At 46.7% G+C, this 18,514-nt stretch overlaps 1 protein-coding gene across 2 annotated transcripts in view; it reads left to right on the plus strand.

Moving 5' to 3' along the window:
• The window catches only part of SH2D4B (SH2 domain containing 4B), a 77,623-nt gene that overhangs the window by 39,823 nt on the left and 19,286 nt on the right, over nt 1-18,514 (plus strand). Inside the window, exons 5-6 of one of the 2 annotated variants that reach the window (XM_065919905.1) lie at nt 13,068-13,284; nt 16,895-17,022. In XM_065919905.1, coding sequence (XP_065775977.1) covers nt 13,068-13,284; nt 16,895-17,022 — 345 coding nt within the window. The remainder of the gene's footprint in view (nt 1-13,067; nt 13,285-16,894; nt 17,023-18,514) is intronic. The other variant, XM_065919906.1, reaches the window with a different exon arrangement.

The raw sequence follows: 18,514 nt of genomic DNA on the forward strand, positions 1-18,514 counted from the left end.
GTCCTTTGCTAGCTTTAGGAAATGGCTAGATCTTGGAGGGGCAGTAGCTGAAGGACCAGCAACGTTCCAGATGTCAAAACTTCAAAACATACAGAAAATAAAAAGGCATGACTTGTATGAGTGGACAGAGGAAACTTCTAAAGTCGAGTGACGTAATTTGGGCTGGTTATGGGAGTGAGGGAGAGGAGGAGACTGTGGCATAATTGACTTTGGAGATGACTAGGGCCACAGCAGAGAGAGCAGAGATATGAGGTGCCTTCCGCTGGCCAGCATTCTGGTCTTCAGCATTTCACAACCATGTGCCCCATTCATTAGTCAGACTTAAAAAAAATTGAGATACAATTTACATACCATAAAATTCATCCTTTTAAAGTGTGCAGTTCAGTGGTTTCTAGTATACTCACAAAGTCGTGCAACCATTACCACTCTCCAATTCTAGAACATTTTCATCCCCAGAGAAAGAAACTCTGTGCCCACTGGCAGTTACTCACCCACTCTCACTATACCCCTGGAAACCACTAGTCTAATTTCTGTCTCTATAGATTTGCCTGTTACGGGCATTTCATATAAATAGAATCATATATTATGTGGTCTTTTGTGTCTGACTTTCATTTACTGTATCTTCAAGGTCCATCCGTGCTGTAGCATGAATCAGTCATTCATTCTTTTTTATGACAATAAAATTCTAATGTGTGCATATACCACCCTTTTGTTTAACTGTTCATCAGTTGATGGACTTTTGGGTTGTTTCTGTTTTTTGGCTCTTACAGATAATGTTGCCCTGAGCATCTGTGTATGTTTTTGTGAATATATATTTTCAATTCTTTTAGATATGTATCCAGGAGTGGAATTTCTGAGTCTTATGATAACTCTATGTTTAACACTTTGAGAAACTGCCGTACAGTCTTCCAAAGTGACCATACCATTTTGCATTTCTACAAGCAATGTGTAAGGGCGCCAATGTCTTCACATCCTTGTTAGCACTCGCTTTTGGTGTTTTGCTTAATATCCATTCTAATGAAATGCTATCTTATTGTGATTTTGATTTGCATCTACCTAACACTTGCCATGAAAATACTGAGGATTGTAAGAAGCTACTACGAACAATTGTAGTCCAACAAGTTAGATAACCTAGAAGAAATGAATCAATTTCTAGAAATGTACAACCTACAAAGACTGAATCATGAAGAAATAGAAAATCTGAATAGACCAATTACTAATAAGAATGTTGAATCAGTAATAAAAAAATCTGCCAACACAGAAGAGTCCAGGACCAGATGGCTTTACTGATGGATTCTACTGAACATCTAAAAAAGAATTAACACAAAACCTTCTCAAAATATTCCAAAAAATTGAAGAGGAGGGAATCCTTCCAAACTCATTTTAAGAGGCCAACATCATCCTCATACCAAAGCCAGACAGAGACAGTATAAGCAAAGAAAGTTACAAGCCACTATCCTTGATACATATAAATGCACAAGAATCCTATAATATTTTGCTACAAAATATTTGAACATTTGGAAAGGCCCCGTGGAGGAAATGGCATTTGGTTTGGGAACACTGAGTAGAAAAGGTGAAGGAGGAGAAGGGCATCATAGCAGAGGGAACAGCACTGAGTAAAAGTGAGGTCCTTATGTGCATGGAACATGGCACATGTTTCTGAAAAAAATTACTTGTTTATGACTGCGCTGGGTCTCGTTGCTGTGTGTGGGCTTTCTCTAGTTGTGGCGGGAGAGGCCTACTCTTCAGTTGTGGTGCTCAGGCTTATTGCGATGGCTTTCCTTGTTGTGGAGCGTGGGCTTTAGACACATGGGCTTCAGTAGGTGCAGCACATAGGCTCAGTAGTTGTGGCTTGTGGGCTCTAGAGTGAAGGCTGGGTCACTGTGGCGCCTGGGCTTAGCTGCTCCGTGGCATGTGGAATCTTCCCGGACCAGAGATCAAACCTGTGTCCCCTGCATTGGCAGATGGCCTCTTAACCACTGGACCACCAGGAAAGCCAGCACATGTTTTGATGTGGCTGCAGCCTGGGCTTCATGCTGGGTAATGATGGAAATAAGGCTGAAAAGGTAAAACAGGCAAGACCTAAGAAGAATTCGTTCATATAAATTTGGAATGGATGGAGAGATAGGTGGAAAAAGAAGGCAGGACAAAAGTTTATAGTGAAAAAAAAAAGTGAACAATCAGAGTGAAGTCACATGAGCCTCCTGTGTTCTGGGGAGCGAGCACTGGGCTGGGAGCCCTGTCCTAGTTCTGCTGCTTTCTAGTGTATGACCTCAAGCAAGTTCCCATTCTGCTCTGTTGCTCAGTCTCTTCATTTGTAAAATGAGGGTGAACATGGAGAGTTGAGGCTTGTTGGGAGGGTGAAATGAGAGAGAGGAACCCAGGTGCTCTCTAAGCTGTGAAGGGCTGTCACTCATAGAGCGTTCCTTTTTTTGTACCTACGCCCCCCCCCCCCCCCCTCCCCCAAGATGGAAAGTTACGGGCTGGGGATTGAGGATGGAAATCATCTGGTGCAAGTGCTGCCTGTTTGCTAATTAATGGGCTGTGTGGCACCCGAAAATGGAAAAACCTACCCTAAACAGAGAAAAGATGTGATAATTCAGGCCCATGATTTCGGTTCCCTCATTTTATGCTTTCTTGAAGAATGATGAGCTTAACTCTGAAGCTGTCATTCAAATCCAGCAAAGCCATTCTGCACTCAATTAACTTAATATGAAAGCTATAGTGGGCCATTAATCTACTGGGAGCAGCAGTTTTTGATAAAACACCTAAATTAAATTCTCCAAGTTAGGAAAAAAAGAGGGAATTGTTCCCCTTAGTATCACTTGAATACAGAGTTAGTTATTCAGTTCAAACAGCAGAGCAGGCTCTGACTTCTGAGAAGCTCTGAATATATCAGGCAGAAATTCGCTTAATAGTTTCTCAGCAGGAATTTGCAGGACTGTGAGTTAGGTAACATCTCCTCGCCCAGAGATTTTGAGATGAGCCAGTCTGACTTGGCTAATGGTATCGCTTATAAAAATTGGGACAGTGTAACAGTTAACCCCTCCTCTTCCTCTGAGCTTTATGATCCCAGTTATGGCCCCCAACCCACAATCTGCATCCTCGTGTCAACCCTTTGTGGGGTTTTGGTCAGAGCTGAGTGAGAAAATGTGTGCTCAAGTCTACTAGGGAGTCCAGTTGTGTTGGTTCTGTTCTCTTCCCTCATAGAAGGGCATGTGCTCTGGAGTCTAGGTTTAAACACAGTGATTCTAGGGGACTCCCCAGTGATTTAATGGCTAAGACTTTAAACTTCCAGTGCAGGGGGCCCAGGTTCAATCAGGGAACTAGATCCCACAGGCTGCAACTTAGAATCTGCATTGCCACAACTAATGATCCTACATATTGCAATGAAGATCAATGACCCCATGTGCCGCAACTAAGCTCCAGTGCAGTCAGAGAAAGAAAGTCAGTGATTCTAAACTGTTGTGTACTTGACCCAGGTAGAACTCGGGGGCTTGTAGAGAGGGGACATGGTCTGGAGATGGGATGGGGCAGAGAGTTTTGGGTTTGAAGGACAGTTGAAGACTAACACAGAAATTTTTTTTCTCTTCACTGATGGGATGGGAAACTGTGGAGTTGCTCCTTAGGCAACTGCTCCCCAAACTCCAGGTGCCATATATTTTTGGTTTTACAGCTTAGAATAATGCCAGCCTGAGCCCCCCATATGCCCAATTCACATCCTGTCTAGGATTCTCTCTCTTCTTGATTGCTCAAGAATCCCTGGGGAGCACTCTGGTCTTAAGGAACCCCTGATGTTGCCCCTGGTGGCCAGATGGGGTCACTGTTGGCAGCCATCAGGATTGTAAGCCAAACAAGGATGGTTGACAGCTGACCTCAGAAGCCTCTGAGTTCAGATAGAGAGAGCCCTAGACAGAGAGGTCTTGTTTTGCTGTGGGTGGACCTCACTGGATTTCCCTGAGGCTCATCAGGGTTCATTGTCCTTGGTGACAAACCCATTCTTCCCCAGGTGATGGCTGTTCCCCAGGCTACCAGAGGCTTGAATGTATATCCTCCAACATCTGGACCACGTGTTTCTCTTTCTTAGGGGTCAGGAAACGTCCCCTTCTCACAAAGCTTCATTTTCCCCATTTCCCTGACAAGGGCTCCGGACTCTATGCAGCCCCCAGTCGTATACCTTATACCTTGTACCTCTACCCCTCTGTGCCTTAACGAGACTGGGCCCTTTCTAAAAGTTGTATTCCAGTCCCCCTATCTTACAGCAAACACGATGATAATTAATGAACTCTTGCCATGTGCCAGGAACTGTCCAAGCCCTGTCTATGTACGTTCTCATTGATGTCTCACAGCAACCCTGTGAGGCCCTCATTTTACAGCTGAGGAAATAGAGACAAGGTAATTCAAGTTGCCTAAGGTTCCCATGAAGCAGAAGATGGAGCTGAATTTAAACACATCTACACACATACACAACCTGAATCTTTATTGGTGCCTCTTCCTGTATATAGGATTATTCACTAATTTTCAGAGACATTATGCTATTCACCCAAGGGCTTACTACAAATTGATGATGCTTTGAAGCATTTGGTTTCTCTGCAGGCTCTAACTGGCTCATCTGAATTCTATTCAGCACTGAGTCTTTTCTGTCTGGGCAGAAGTAGGGAGAACTGTAGGCACGTGCTCTAGAAATAGGTTTCGTGATGAGTGGTAACTGGTGATCTTCTAAGACCTCATGTTCCCTGGACCTTCCCCGCTGAGTATCATAGTCACCTCTACCTCCACTTGTTCAAAACCCAATCCTCCTCTTCCCCCACCTGCTTCATCACCTGGCTGCCAAAGGCGGAAACTTGGCGGTCATTCTGGTCTCTTTTCTGCTCACTACTAATCCCCAAACCTACCACGTTATAAAGATTCAACCTCCTCAATATTTTTGGAATTTACACCCCTTCTCCTCATCGTCCTGACCATGTCTTAACTTTGACCCCCATTTCTTTTTGTCTAGCTTTCTGTTTTGCAAACGTTCATTCTTGTTCCTGTCAAGTTCATTCCCAACAATGTAGCTAAGCTTTGAAAAGCTCCAACAGCATCCTGCTTTCCTGCTTAAAGCCTTTCAGTGGCTTTCATCACTGTTTGGTAAAGTACTGAAATTGATTAGTCAGTGTTTTGGGGTTTCCTAAATGGCCTTTTCTGTTTCTGCGTCTTTACCGCTTGCTTCCTTCCAGCCATTCTGTGAGAAATGTTCCAACTTCCTTTTGCCTCTGGGCCTCTGCCCCTGAGCTTCCTCTGCTAGAATAACCCCTTCTTGGCCTCTCTTGTTTGAATCCCTTGTGTCCACCAGGCATCAACTTAGATGTCTTCCAGAGGATTTCTCTGCCTGGATAAGTTACCCCCTCTCTGGGGCTCCCCAACACCCTGTCCATAGCGCACAGCTCCATGCACCATTTGCTGTTGTGTTCCCCCTTCAAGGTGGTGAGCTCTCCGAGGATGGGGGCTGTGTCTTGCTCGTTGCTGTATTTACATCCTCTAGCAGCAGCCAGGCTGCCAGCTGATAGGGTGACCTCGTGAAAAATTAGGAAAGGGTGCCTGCTTTTCAAGGTGCTGCACTGCCATCCACCAGGAAACTGTCACAACATCTGTACATACTGATGACCATCATGGGTGACTGTGCCCCCTGGAGTTGTGCAATGCACAGCTCCTGCCTGCGCAACGTGGAGCTGGCACAAGGGAGACACTACACACGTGTGCTAAATAAATGTGTTTTTTTGTGCCTGAATGTGTTACTTAAAGTGTTAAAAATCCTGCCTCTTGCAATGACTAGCCTGGCCATGTTTCTGGAGCTGTGTAACTGCTCACAGATATGCTGCCAAGAGGAAACCCAGCTCCTGCCATTTCTCTTCAGCATGGGAGAACTGAACACGAGTCTTGAGCAGAGGTTCGGACGTGATTCCAGAGCAGCCTGGCAGTTCGGTCCCTGGTTTGGGAAGATCCCCTGGAGAAGGTCACGGCAACCCATTCCAGTATTCCTGTCTGGAGAAGCCCACAGACAGAGGAGCCTGGCGGGCTACAGTCCATGGGGTCGCGAAGAGTTGGACATGACTAAATGATTTAGTACACACACACACACACACACACACACACACAGGATCAAAGAGGGGGCCGTCTCTATTTTCCACGGAGGGAAAACTAAGACCTAGGGGGGTGAAGACTTGTCACGGGCTAGACAGAGTCAGGAGCAAAGCCAAGCAGAATGCTCAGCTGTCCCCTCCTGGCCCAGAGCAGCTGAAACTCCAAGGTCCAGCATGGGTGAGACTGGACTCCTAAGATTCAGAGTCTTGGTGTCTTTTGAGCAGAAAGGTTGCAGGCCGGCAGTCCTGCAAAGTGTTGTCTTGTTCTGGGAGGTGGCCCCAGGCCGGGCAGGTGTGGGTACATCCTCGTGATAGGAGGGCAAAGCTGGAAGGGGCCTTTCCCCCTGACCTGCACATGAGAGAACTGAGGGATGGCTGGGGGCACACACAGTTGGGGACACTTCTAGCTAATAGCAACACCTGATGTGCTCTGGCCTCTTCATTCTAAGTCCAGTGCTCCCCAAGCCAGAATGTTACAGAATGGCTTTTTTTTTTTTTTTAATTTTAAATTGTGAAAGGGGCCTTCCCTGGTGGCCCAGTGGTTAAGACTCTGAGCTCCCAATGGAGGGGGCACGGGTTCAATCCTTGTTGGGGAACTAAGATCCTGCATCCCACAGGTCGCATGGCATGGCCAAAAAAAGGTAAAAAAACCCCAACAAATGCATTGTGGTTTTGAACTGTGGTGATGGAAAAGGCTCTTGAGAGTCCCTTGGAATGCAAGGAGATCCAACCATTCAATCCTCAAGGAAATCAGTACTGAATCTTCATTGGGAGGACTGATGCTGAAGCTGAAACTCCATACTTTGGCCACCTGATGCGAAGAACCAATTCATTGGAAAAGACCCTGATGCTGGGAAAGATTGAAGGCGGGAGGAGAAGGGGATGGCAGAGGATGAGATGGTTGGATGGCATCACCCATGCGATGGACATAAGTTTGACAGAAGGCTCTGGGAGTTGGTGATGGACAGGGAGGCCTGGCGTGCTGAAGTCCATGGGGTTGCAAAGAGTCAGACACGACTGAGCAACTGAACTGAACTGACACAGTTTCAGATTGACCATTTTAACTACTTTTAAGTGTGTAGTTCAGTGACACTGAGTACATTCATGGTGCTTTGCTACCATCACCATCTCCAGAAGTTTGTTTTCTTCCCACATTGAAACTCTGGCCCATGAAACAGTAACTCCTCAGTTCTCTCTGCCTCTAGCTCATGATAGCCACCACTTTCTACTCTGTGAATTTAGCTACTCTAAGTGCAATACGTGGAGTATAAGTGAAATCATACAACGCTTTTGCTTTTGTGTCTGACTTATTCATTTAGCATAATGCCTTTAAGTTTCAACCATGTTGTAGTTTGTGTCAGAATGTCCTCCCTTCTAAAGACTGAATAATATTCCTTTTATGTATATACTGTTTTGTTTATCTGCTTATCCACTGATGGACATTTGTGTTATTTCCATGTTTGGCTATTGTGAATCATACTGTTATACACATGGGTATACCAATATTTGTTTGAATTCCTGCTATCAATTCTTTTGGGTATATATCTAGAATTGGCATTGCTGGACCATACGTAATTGTGCATTTAATATTTTTATGGAATTGCAGTACTATTTTCCACAGGAGCTGCACCATTTCACAGTCCCACCAACAGTGCATAAGGGTTCCAATTTCTCCATACCCTTGCCAATACTTGTTATTATCATATTTCTTTTAATTTAAAAAACAGTAGCTATACAGATAGGTGTGAAGAGGTATCTCTTTGTGGTTGGTTCATTTTTCCGTCTATAAATTCAGGCTTTTCTTCTGGTCTTGAGAGTTTTCATGTTGTTCAGCTGTCTTTACATTATTTCTGAGAGACGAGCTTCATTCTCCCCTCTAACAGATGGAGAAAGGAGACCTTGGAACCCAGCTTAGAAGTGGGAATGGCCAGGACCCCCCTTTGTCCTGCGTGCAGTGCAGGCCCTTGCTGTGCCTGCAGGACAGGCCCATGCCAGCTGGCAGCCCCATCCCGGACTGGAACTCGGGCTGTGGGAGAAAGCGAAGTTGACTTGGTTGGGGCCCCACCTCTGCAGTGGCATCCTCTGGGGTATAAGACAGTCTGATACTTGCCACCTCAGGGCCAAAGATGCTTGTGGTTGTTTTCACTGGGATAGAAGAAAAAATGCTTTTTGAGTTCCAGCTGAGGGTTTCCATGGCAGATTCACATGATACAGTTTGAATCTATCCCAGATTCAGAGAAGGAACAGAAGCAACCTTTGAAGATTTCAGAGCTTACTTTAGGGAAAGTTGGGAGTTCCCTGGCGGTCCAGTGGTTAGGCTTTCACTATCCTGGCTGGGGAACTTAGGTTCCACAAGCTGCTTGTAAAAAGACCCGGAATCCATGCCACTGGGCATCAAGGGTGCCCCCTCCTGGACTGACTGAGAACTGCTCATGTCTGCATTTTGACAGGGCTAATGCCCCCCACGAGAAGACTCTTGGGAGTCCCTTGGACTGCAAGGAGATCCAACCAGTCCATCCTAAAGGAGACCAGGCCTGGGTGTTCATTGGAAGGGCTGATGCTGAAGCTGAAACTCCAGTACTTTGGCCACCTGATTGGAAGAGCTGACTACTTTGAAAAACCCTGATGCTGGGAGGGATTGGGGGCAGGAGGAGAAGGGGACGACAGAGGATGAGATGGTTGGATGGCATCACCAACTCGATGGGCATGAGTTTGAGTAAACTCCGGGAGTTAATGATGGACAGGGAGGCCTGGAGTGCTGCGATTCATGGGGTCGCAAAGAATCGGACACGACTGGGCAACTGAACTGAACTGAACTGAACTGAATGCCCCCCACTCCAGTATTCTTGCCTGGAGAATTCCATGGACCGAGGAGACTGGCGGGCTATAGTCCATGGGATGGCAAAAGTCACAAAGACATGACTGAGCAACGAAAACTTTCACCTTTTTCACTTCCATTGAAAATAAAAGCTTTAGCTAACACATGGTGCTCAAAATGTACCTGACACAATTGTTAAGTGATTTATATTATTAATTTCATAATAACTTCATAACAACTTTGTGAGGTAGGGACCATTATTATGTCCATTTTACTTTTGAGAAAATGGGGGCCCAGGGTGATTAACTAACTTGTCCACTGTTACACAGCTGGTAAATGAAGTTGAGATCTGAACCCAGGCAGCTTGGCTCCAGAATCAGGTTTTGAGAAATTTGAAGAAAAGATCAAGGTCAGAGGCCTGATTTAGTAAGACATTGCTTTTCCAAAGCACTTCATCGTTTATAGTGTTTTATATGTTTCATTTAATCTTTATAATAACTCAGTGAGGCAGACACTCACATCATTCTTATTTTGACAGAGGTAAACACTGAGGCCTGGAGGCATTCAGGGACTTTCAAAAGAAAGCTGGCATAGAGCGTTGATGAAGGTTGGAGAAAGGGGATCCCGGGCACTGTTGGTGAGAGTATAAATCGATGCAGTCACTATGGCAAACGTTATGGGGGTTCTTCAAAAAAATTAAAAATGAAGCTACCGTATGACCCAGAAATCTTCCTTCTGGGTATATATATACAAAGGAAATAAAATCAGGCTATTAAAGCAATATCTGTGGTCTCATGTTTACTGCAACAGTAAACATTATTCAAAATAGCCAAGCAGCAGAAACAACATGAGCATCTGCCAACGGATGAATAAAGGACCACCCCCCCCACATATATATATATATATATATATATATATATACATATACATACATGGACCTTTAGGGATTATGCTAAGTGAAAAAAAGATAAAGGAAAATACTACAAGATATCACTTATATATGAAATATAAAAAAGTCAAACCCATAGAAACAAAGAGTAAAATGGTGGTTTCCAGGGCCTGGGGGCAGGGGTGGTGCGGTGAGGAGGAGTTAGAAGTTGATCAAAGGGTACAAAATTAGAAGATGAATAAATTCTGGGGATCTAATGCACAGCTTAGTGACTGTAGTCAACAATAATATGTTATATACTTCTAAATTGCCAAGAATGAAAGTGAAAAAGTGAGTCACTCAGTGGTGTCTGACTCTTTGGAACCCTGTGGGCTGTAGCTCACCAGGCTCTTCTGTCCATGGAATTCTCCAGGCAAGAATACTGGAGTGGGTAGCCATTCCATTCTCCAGGGGATCTTCCCAACCCAGGGATCCAACCCAGGGCTCCCACATTGCAGGCAGGTTCCTTACCATCTGAGCCATCAAGGAAGCTCAAGTTGCCAAGAGACTGGATCCTAAATTTCTCTCCACAAAAAAGAAATGGTAACTATGTGACTGATGAATGAGTTAGTTAATACTATGGTGATCATCATTTTGCAATAAATTAAGTATCTCAACATCAGCACATAGAACACTTTAAGCTTGTGTACATCAATTATGTGTCAAAGAAAAAGAAAAAGAAACACAAGAAGAGAAAAAGACCCAAGAAGCCCTCCTGGAGCTGCCACTGACCCTGTCTGACTCCATATCAGTCTCTTTTCCATAATCGAGACTGGGTGGCAGGGCTGGCTTCCTGCTTGCAGCCTCGGCCATGTCCTCACCTCTGAGTACCCTGTACTGCTGCCTGGCATTTCTGAGCTGATCTGGCTGCATGTGCATCACAGCTGTTTTGAGTTGGTGGACACAGCTGCACAGAGGAGAGTTTGCAGAATGGTGGGGAGCTTGGTAGCACTTAAACAAAGGGTGGGGAGAAGCTCAGAGGCCCACTGGGCTGGAAAAAAGTGGGTGGAAGGGATACTCCTTAAGGGCCAAGGGATTTGCCTTTTGTCTTGCAAGTACCGGGAGCCACTGAAGGTTTCTGAGGAAGACAATGGCAAAACCAAGGCTGGGCTTTGGGAGGCTGAATTTAGTCCCTGTGTGACCTGCGGCCTGTGCCCTCTCCTCGTTGAGTTCCCAAAGCCTGTCTTCCCACTTTGCATGTGACATCCTTCTATCACTGACTGTGGCTGTCCCCCAGGGGCTGTCAACTCTCACTGGCCCCTGAAGAGATTTCGTTGTTTAATCTCCAAGTCATGTCTGACTCTTTTGTGACCCATGGACTGTAGCCCATCAGGCTCCTTTGTCCATTGGATTTCCCAGACAAGAATACTGGAGTGCATTGCCATCTCCTTCTCCAGGGGATCTTCCCCAGGGATCAAACCCGCGCCCCCTGCGTCGTCGGTGGGTTCTTTACTACCGAGCCACCAGGGAAGCCCTCCCTCTGGGCAGAAGCTCCTGTGTTCTGTCTGTAGTCTAGCGACTGGAAAGCCCGTGCTGGAGACTTTGTGGTGGCAGGTATTCTGGTGTTCTTAGTCCCAGGAACTGAAATTAGGTTTTTTCTCCCTTCCTCCCGCCCCTGCCCCCTGCCCCTTCTGGATTCCTCCCTCTTCTTTCCCTGGAAAAGCTCCTGTTGACCTTTCCAGACCCAGCGGGGTGCTCAGCCTCCTGTGGTGGCTCCTGACTCCCTCACAGAATGTGAGTGCTGCAGCCCCTAAACTCCAGCAAGACTTGTGGAGTCCCTGCTCTCCTTATGCTGCAGCTATTTATTTGTCTTATTCTCCCAGCTACACTCTGAGTGTCCTGAGGGAACCGTCTCGTCTTTGCTATCTCTATATTCAGCTCAGAGCCTGGCAGGGTTAAATACTTAATGGGGTGCAGTCCTTCAAGCATATGTATCACCTGCTGACTGATGCATATGTATGCTAGGCATTGGAATGCAGCAATGAATAGACCAAAGAAAATTCCCCTCTCGCCACCCTGGCACTCTCAGTCTATGTGACCTCCACTTCTATAAATACTTTCTGAGGGACAGACTTCCCGCTGCCTTCCTCAGATCTGGGAGATATTGTGTTTTGAGAATGGACTTTGACCGCTTGAAGAGGAGAAGAAGCTCTTTCTTTAGGGGTGAGGACCATTTGCCTTGTATCCTGTAAGCACCTACAGAACACAGTTCTCTGGCATTGGTAGGTTGTAGTTGCGTGCTGTACAGGTGTTGGATGGACTTTGGAGTAGACTTAGACTTTGGGTAAGATTTTTCTTAAGGCTTGGGCCAAGGCAACCCCTGGACCTGTGCAATGAGAACACTGCCAGCTCCAGGACTTCTCTACAAAAGGACTGGATTTTAGAGGCAGTGGGGCCTGACTCGATGCAGTCAGACTACAAAATAATCAGTTTTAAATCTAGACCGTGCTTCAGAGGTCTTCCTCACTCTGTGCACTTTCCCAGATCCAGGACTTCCTTTTGAGTTTTAGAAGCAGCAACTTGCAGATGTCCAACCTGCCTCGAGAAACACGAAAAGATGTGCTGGTGAGAGGGGTGTCACGGCAGAGACGGCAGCTCTGTGGTGACAGAGTTACTGAAGCACCTTCTTCCCTCCCTCCAACACATGCACCCACCAGCTGTCAAGGTCTCAGGAGACCAAAGAGAAAGGGCACCGGAGCCGGGACTCCAGAGTTTCCCATAACTCATCCTCTGGTAGCAGGGCGTGTGGGTCCCTGCCAGGCTTGCCCATTGACCTAGCTGGGCAAGGTGATGTCCTTCTTTGGAACTCAGTTTCCACATTAGTAACGTGAGGAGGGATGAGTAACCAGATGGCCTTAAGGCCTCTTGTGGCTTTTTGTAAGAAACAGCAGGGGCTCAGGTGTCAGATACACCTGATTTTATTTTTACTTTTTATTGACTTATTTTTTTAAAATTTTGGCTCCACTGAATCTTCATTGTGGCATGCAGGCCTTTTCTCTAGTTGAGGTCTGGGTTTCGCTGCCCCATGGCAGGTGGGATCTCAGTTCCCCGACCGGAGATCAGACTCCCATCCCCTGCACTGGAAGGCAGATTCTTAACCACTGGACCACCAGGGAAGTCCCTGGAAATAGATGATTTTAAAAGGAAGAAAGCTTGGGAAGTGGGTACAGTGGTGAACATGTCCTCTCTTCCTTTCCAGTGCGCCGATCCAAGGCGGCTGACGAGGAGAGGAGCCGCCGAGCCCAGCGCGCCCGGGACGAGTACCAGCGTCACTCGCTCCGAGCCATCCAGAAGGGCACCGTTGCTGGACTCAGCTCCAGGTTCCAAGAGCTCGGCCAGAGCCATGAGCAGGAGGCGAGACTCGACCACCGCCTCCCAGGCCCGGGGCCGCTCTCACCCCTGGCTGTGCCTGGCAGGTGGGTCGTGGTGGTGTTTGAGACCTTTGGTTATTACCAACAATGCCCTTAATAAGTAACCTTGTAGACATTAATTTTATACTCAGGCAACTATTATCTACAACAGAGATTCCAAAAGTGGGACCACTGGATTAAGGGCTACATGTATTTAGAGTATTGATAGTTAAGTTCAATTTGTCCTCCACAGAGATGGTACTAGTGAACACTCTCATTCTTTAGCCTTGCCAGTGGTATGTTGTCAGATTTTTGTTTTTTGTGAGAAATAATATCTCAGTGAAAGTTTAAACCTGCATTTCTATTTATGCATGAGGTGAAGTATTTTGTATATGTTTAAGGGTTTTTGATATTTCCATACCTGTCTCTTCCTTTCCTGCCTCTTCATTGTGTTATTGGTCTTTTTGTCATCTATTTTTTGTTTATGTTATTCAGTCGCTGAGTCGTGTCCAGCTCTTTGCAACCCCATGGACTATGGCACACCAGGCTCCTCTGTCCTCCACTGTCTCCTGGAGTTTGCTCAAATTCATGTCCACTGAGTCAGTGATGCTGTCTAACCACCTCATCCTCTGCCTTCTCCTTTCTCCCTTCTCCTTTTGCCTTCAATCTTTCCCAGCATTAGGATCGTTTCCAATGAATCAGCTCTTCACATCAGGTGGCCAAAATATTGGAGCTTCAGCTTCAGCAACAGCCCTTCCAATGAATATTCAGGGTTGATCTATTTTTAGGAACTCCTAAAATATAGGGGGAAAGATTCTTTTCTTTGTGATAAAACGTTTTCTCCCCCTCAATCTGTCATTTGTCTTTTGACTTTTACGATAACGTTTTCTGTCTTGCAGGAATTCTTGATTTTTATGAAGTCAGAGTTTCTTTTATGTTTACTGGATTTAGAAACATAGTTAGAAGTCTTCTCCCTCTTGTGCTTTTTTTTTTTTTTTTTAAGGAGACGAATAATTTGTCCTTCAGGCCCAGAAGACAGAGCTGCATGGACTGTTGCAGTCTGGCTCCATGCTCTCTGGGTGTAGCTGTCAGTAGGGGAGAAGGGACAGCCACAGCGAGCCACCTTGGAAGGGGTAGGGGGACCGGGGACCAGGCAGATGGAATGGCAGACCCAGGCACCAGAAGCCATGCATCAGCCTCCTTCCTGTGGCTGCCCTATGGCACAGGTCCCTGTGGCCTCACTGCCCTCAGCACTGTGGTGCCAGCACGTGCTTGCCTGCTGTACTGGGGGCAGACACATGGTTGATGGGAGAGAGCTGCAGGTGCAGGAGCAAGGCTTCTGGCCAGGTGGCCTCTTGGAGCACCTCGCCCTAGCATTTACATTCTGGGGAATCAGATTCTCTACTTGGAAACAGAGGGACAAGAGTGAATGAATTTTCCTTGCTGTCCTCTTGCCTTCTAAGGAGACTGAATCTTAGAAACCAGAGGATTTCCCCCCACTCCCCGAAGCATAGTTATTTACTGGGGAATGCACGTGTGAAGGAAGAGGCTGGGGGCAGGACTGTTGTTTCGTAAAGAGAAGGGGACTCTGAGGTTCCTGAGAAGAGGGAAATCCTGAAGGGTGGATATAGGGGAGCAAAACTGGTTAGAGGGGCTCTGCTTGTGGAGGTGCCTGTGGGGAGGAAGGGATTTGGAGAACAGACGCCACTGATCCTGCCTTTGAGCCGTTCAGTGGAACCTCACCCTCTGTCTTTCTTGTGTGTTAGTTGCTCAGTTATGTCCAGCTCTTTGTGACTTCATGGACTGTAGCCCACCAGGCTCCTCTGTCCATGGGGATTCTGCAGGCAAGAATACTAGAGTGGGTTGCCATGCCCTCCTCCGGGGGATCTTCCCAACCCAGGGATCGACCTCAGGTCTCCTGCATTACAGGAAGATTCTTTACTGTCTGAGACACTAGGGAAGCCCTGTCTTTCTTAATGAATCTTTTAAAAAATCTGCAGTGTTCACTGCTGCACATGAGTACATGGATTCATTCTAGGGCAAGAAAAATACGAGCTCATTCTGGGGTTTACCAAGAAGTCCTGGGCTCATCATCCGTTTTTGTTGGTGCAGAGGAAATGCAGTGACTGCATGAGGGGACAGCTGATGTTTATTTTATAAGAGATGATGATAGTGGTGGTGAATTCTAAATGCCAGTGCTATTAGGTGGACCAGACAGCGATGACAGTGAGAATTTGCCAGGCTTCTATCACTCAGGTGGAAAGGTGAAAAAGTTACAGTTGTTTAAGGTGGGCCCGAAGTCTGCTCTGCTTTCATACCATAAATTAATGCAATGGAATTTTGCTACATGAGCTTTCCTGGTGGTTCAGTGTTAAACTGTTAAAGAATCTCCCTGCCAGTGCAGGAGACATGAGTTTGGTCCCTGGGTTGGTAAGATCCCCTGAAGAAGGAAATGGCAACCCACTCCAGTATTCTTGCCTGGGAAATCCCAAAGACAGAGGAGCCTGGTGGGCTGCAGTTCATGGGGTCACAAAACAGTTGGGCATGACTTAGCGACTAAACAACAACAACAACAAATCTTGCTTCATATCCACAAACAGTGGTGCATGCTGTTATGGAGCATATGCTGTCAAACCCTTACTGGGCTTCGTGTTAGTATGACTCCAGTAAAACAGAATTTCTGCATACATCCAGGAGCCACCGTACAGACACAAAAACAAGTAAAATCTGGGCTTTTGTGGGAAATATCAGAAAGCATGCAAGTAGTGGCCCTGTTCATCTCACTCTAGGGGTCTTCAGACCCTCACAGATCACTGATCAAAAGTCAGCCAGTATACTGCCTTGTTCCTGCCCCACTCTCTTTCCTCTGTCCTTTTCCTTTTTATTTTTTGGAGGTGAAACTCAGCCATTTTCAGAGCAGATTGAGGCTGTTCCCTGTCCTGATACTGCATCATAAATCATGAAAGCTAGTTGGCCAAGACAGGTGTCCCCTTAGGTGGCAGGGTCAGGGGAGATGGGCGAGGAGATGGAGAGAGGCAAAACCAGCATCCTCTTCAGTGGGGGTTTGGGGAGGGTGGAGGACACGTACATATAATGATTTTGCTGGTGTTACATTAGGATCCTTCTTCATAGATTCTGCTGTTTATGCCCTAGGCTTTTCTCTCCCTCAGACATCCCCTCCTGTCCTATTTCCCTCTTGCACTTGTGTGACTTTTTTTTTTTTTTTTTTTGCGTTAAAAGAAATGTTGGCCTTACCAGGCAACAGGCGGGATCCTAGATCCCAAACCAGGGACTGAACCTGAGGGACCCCGCCCTACTCCTGGATTGGAAGCATGGAGTCTTAACCACTGAACCATCAGGCTGCCAGGAAAGTCCCCCTCCTTTTTAAAAAATTTTTTTACTGGTGTATAGTAGCTTTAGAATGTTATGCTAGTAGGTTTTTTTCCCCCAAAGCAAGTGATAACAGTTTTCTTTCGGGGAAAAATACGAACAGCTGGTACATTATAATCTGCAGAGTGCCCTCAAGTACCTGGATTTATTTAATCCTTTCCACAAGCGTGCGTGTGGGCATCGGGCTTGTTCACAGAGGTCTTCCCGGCTCCCTCCCCCTCCTTCCTGCCCCGCCCCCTGCCCCCTCCCTCATGACTCTCCCACACTTCGGTGGTCTCTGTCTCAGCAGGACCTGGGAGCGGCCCCTGCGCCCCGTCTCCAGAGAAGTCATAGTCCGCTGGTTTAAGGAGGAGCAGCTGCCTCGCCGAGCGGGCTTCGAGAGGAACTCCAAAGCCATCGCCCCCTGGTTCCACGGTAGGCTGACTTTCCAGATCCCTGGGGCAGATTTCCACATCTCAGCCTCTCTCTGGGGTTGGGGCAGAGTCGGGGACCGCTGCAGTCAGGGGAGTGAGGACGTTAGACTCTGCTAATTCTGCTCTGGCCCCATAAAGACTGGCGGTCTCCCAGGGCTAGGGCTCAGCGCTCCTGGTCGCCTGCAGAAGGGGAGTGGAGAGAGGTCTGTCTGGCCTTTCTGTGCTCACTGAATGTGCTGAACTCGAGGCACAGGCTGTGATGTCCCCATGGCACGTGCGGAAACACTGAGTGACCTTCACAGAGACCGTTCGAGACCACGGCTTAACATCTCTGTGCGGGAGTCCAGGGGACCCCAGGCCCCCAGGGCCCCAGACGTGCACTGCTCTCTCTGCTGCGAAGGGATGAACAGGACTCTTGCCCACTGCCCTTACCTCACAACCTGCCTGGCCTTCAAGGGCCCCTCAGAGGCATTTCTCTCTGGGTACTGTGACCCCCTTCCTTCTCCTGGGCCTCCATATACCCAACAGAAGGATGGAGTGGCTCTTTACAGCTCAGAAAGAAGACAGTCAATGTTTATGTGTGACCTCATATGTGTACCTGGAGCTGGTCCCAGGGATTCCCTGCCTGTAACCTCTGTCTCAGTTATGTGTCCCTGTAGCCCCTGGGAGAGCTTCCATTGGGATCACTGCTTTCCTTTTTATTCGTACATTATTGTAATCGTGGAAGCACAAAACCAGCATCTTAGGCGCCTGCATAGTGTGTGACTCAAAAAATGTTGTTGAGGTGGGGGTTTGTCAGGGCCATTCGCTGCTCTGCCAATGGAGAAGGCATGGCAGAGGACCTCAGATTTATCTTTAGCTTTATTTTTTATCCCAGTTTTAAAAATGTAGTTTTTTTATTGTCACAGAGCAAACAGAAATGCGATTTAAGTCTTGCAGTTCACATAACTGATTCTGTGTTCTTCTGACAGTTCTACCATAAAGCGTGCAGAAATGTTGCTAATACATGGACCAGAGCTATTTGGTGACAAAGTTTTCATTGATCTGTGACAAGAAGAAAGAAAAAGGCTCATATATGGAGGGTGGCCAGGTGTCTTTGCTTGGAAAGGACTGTGTCATATTCAAAGATCATATCCTCGCCTCAGTTTTAGTGTTAACATGTCCTGTCTCTTATGAATTGATGGTGATAGTAAGCAGTGGTTATTTTTTTTATATATTGCCTTTGCTCAGAAAAGCAAAAAGGAAGGAATCCTGTGGTTGGTTTCCACACTTTTTCTTTGATTTGTTGTTGTTTTTTAGTAGCTAAGTCGTGTCCTACTATTTGCAACGCTATGGACTGCAGCCCTCCAGGCTCCTCTGTCCATGGGATTCTCCAGGCAAGAACACTGGAGTGGGTTGCCATTTCCTTCTCCAGAGGCTTTTTATTGATACTTATACCTGAAATCCCAAAGTCTGGAAGGCCCTGTATGGTCCAGCTGCTTTCCCATTGTAGC

This window comes from Muntiacus reevesi, chromosome 2 (genome assembly GCF_963930625.1).
Source record: "Muntiacus reevesi chromosome 2, mMunRee1.1, whole genome shotgun sequence".
Classification (NCBI taxonomy): domain Eukaryota; kingdom Metazoa; phylum Chordata; class Mammalia; order Artiodactyla; family Cervidae; genus Muntiacus; species Muntiacus reevesi.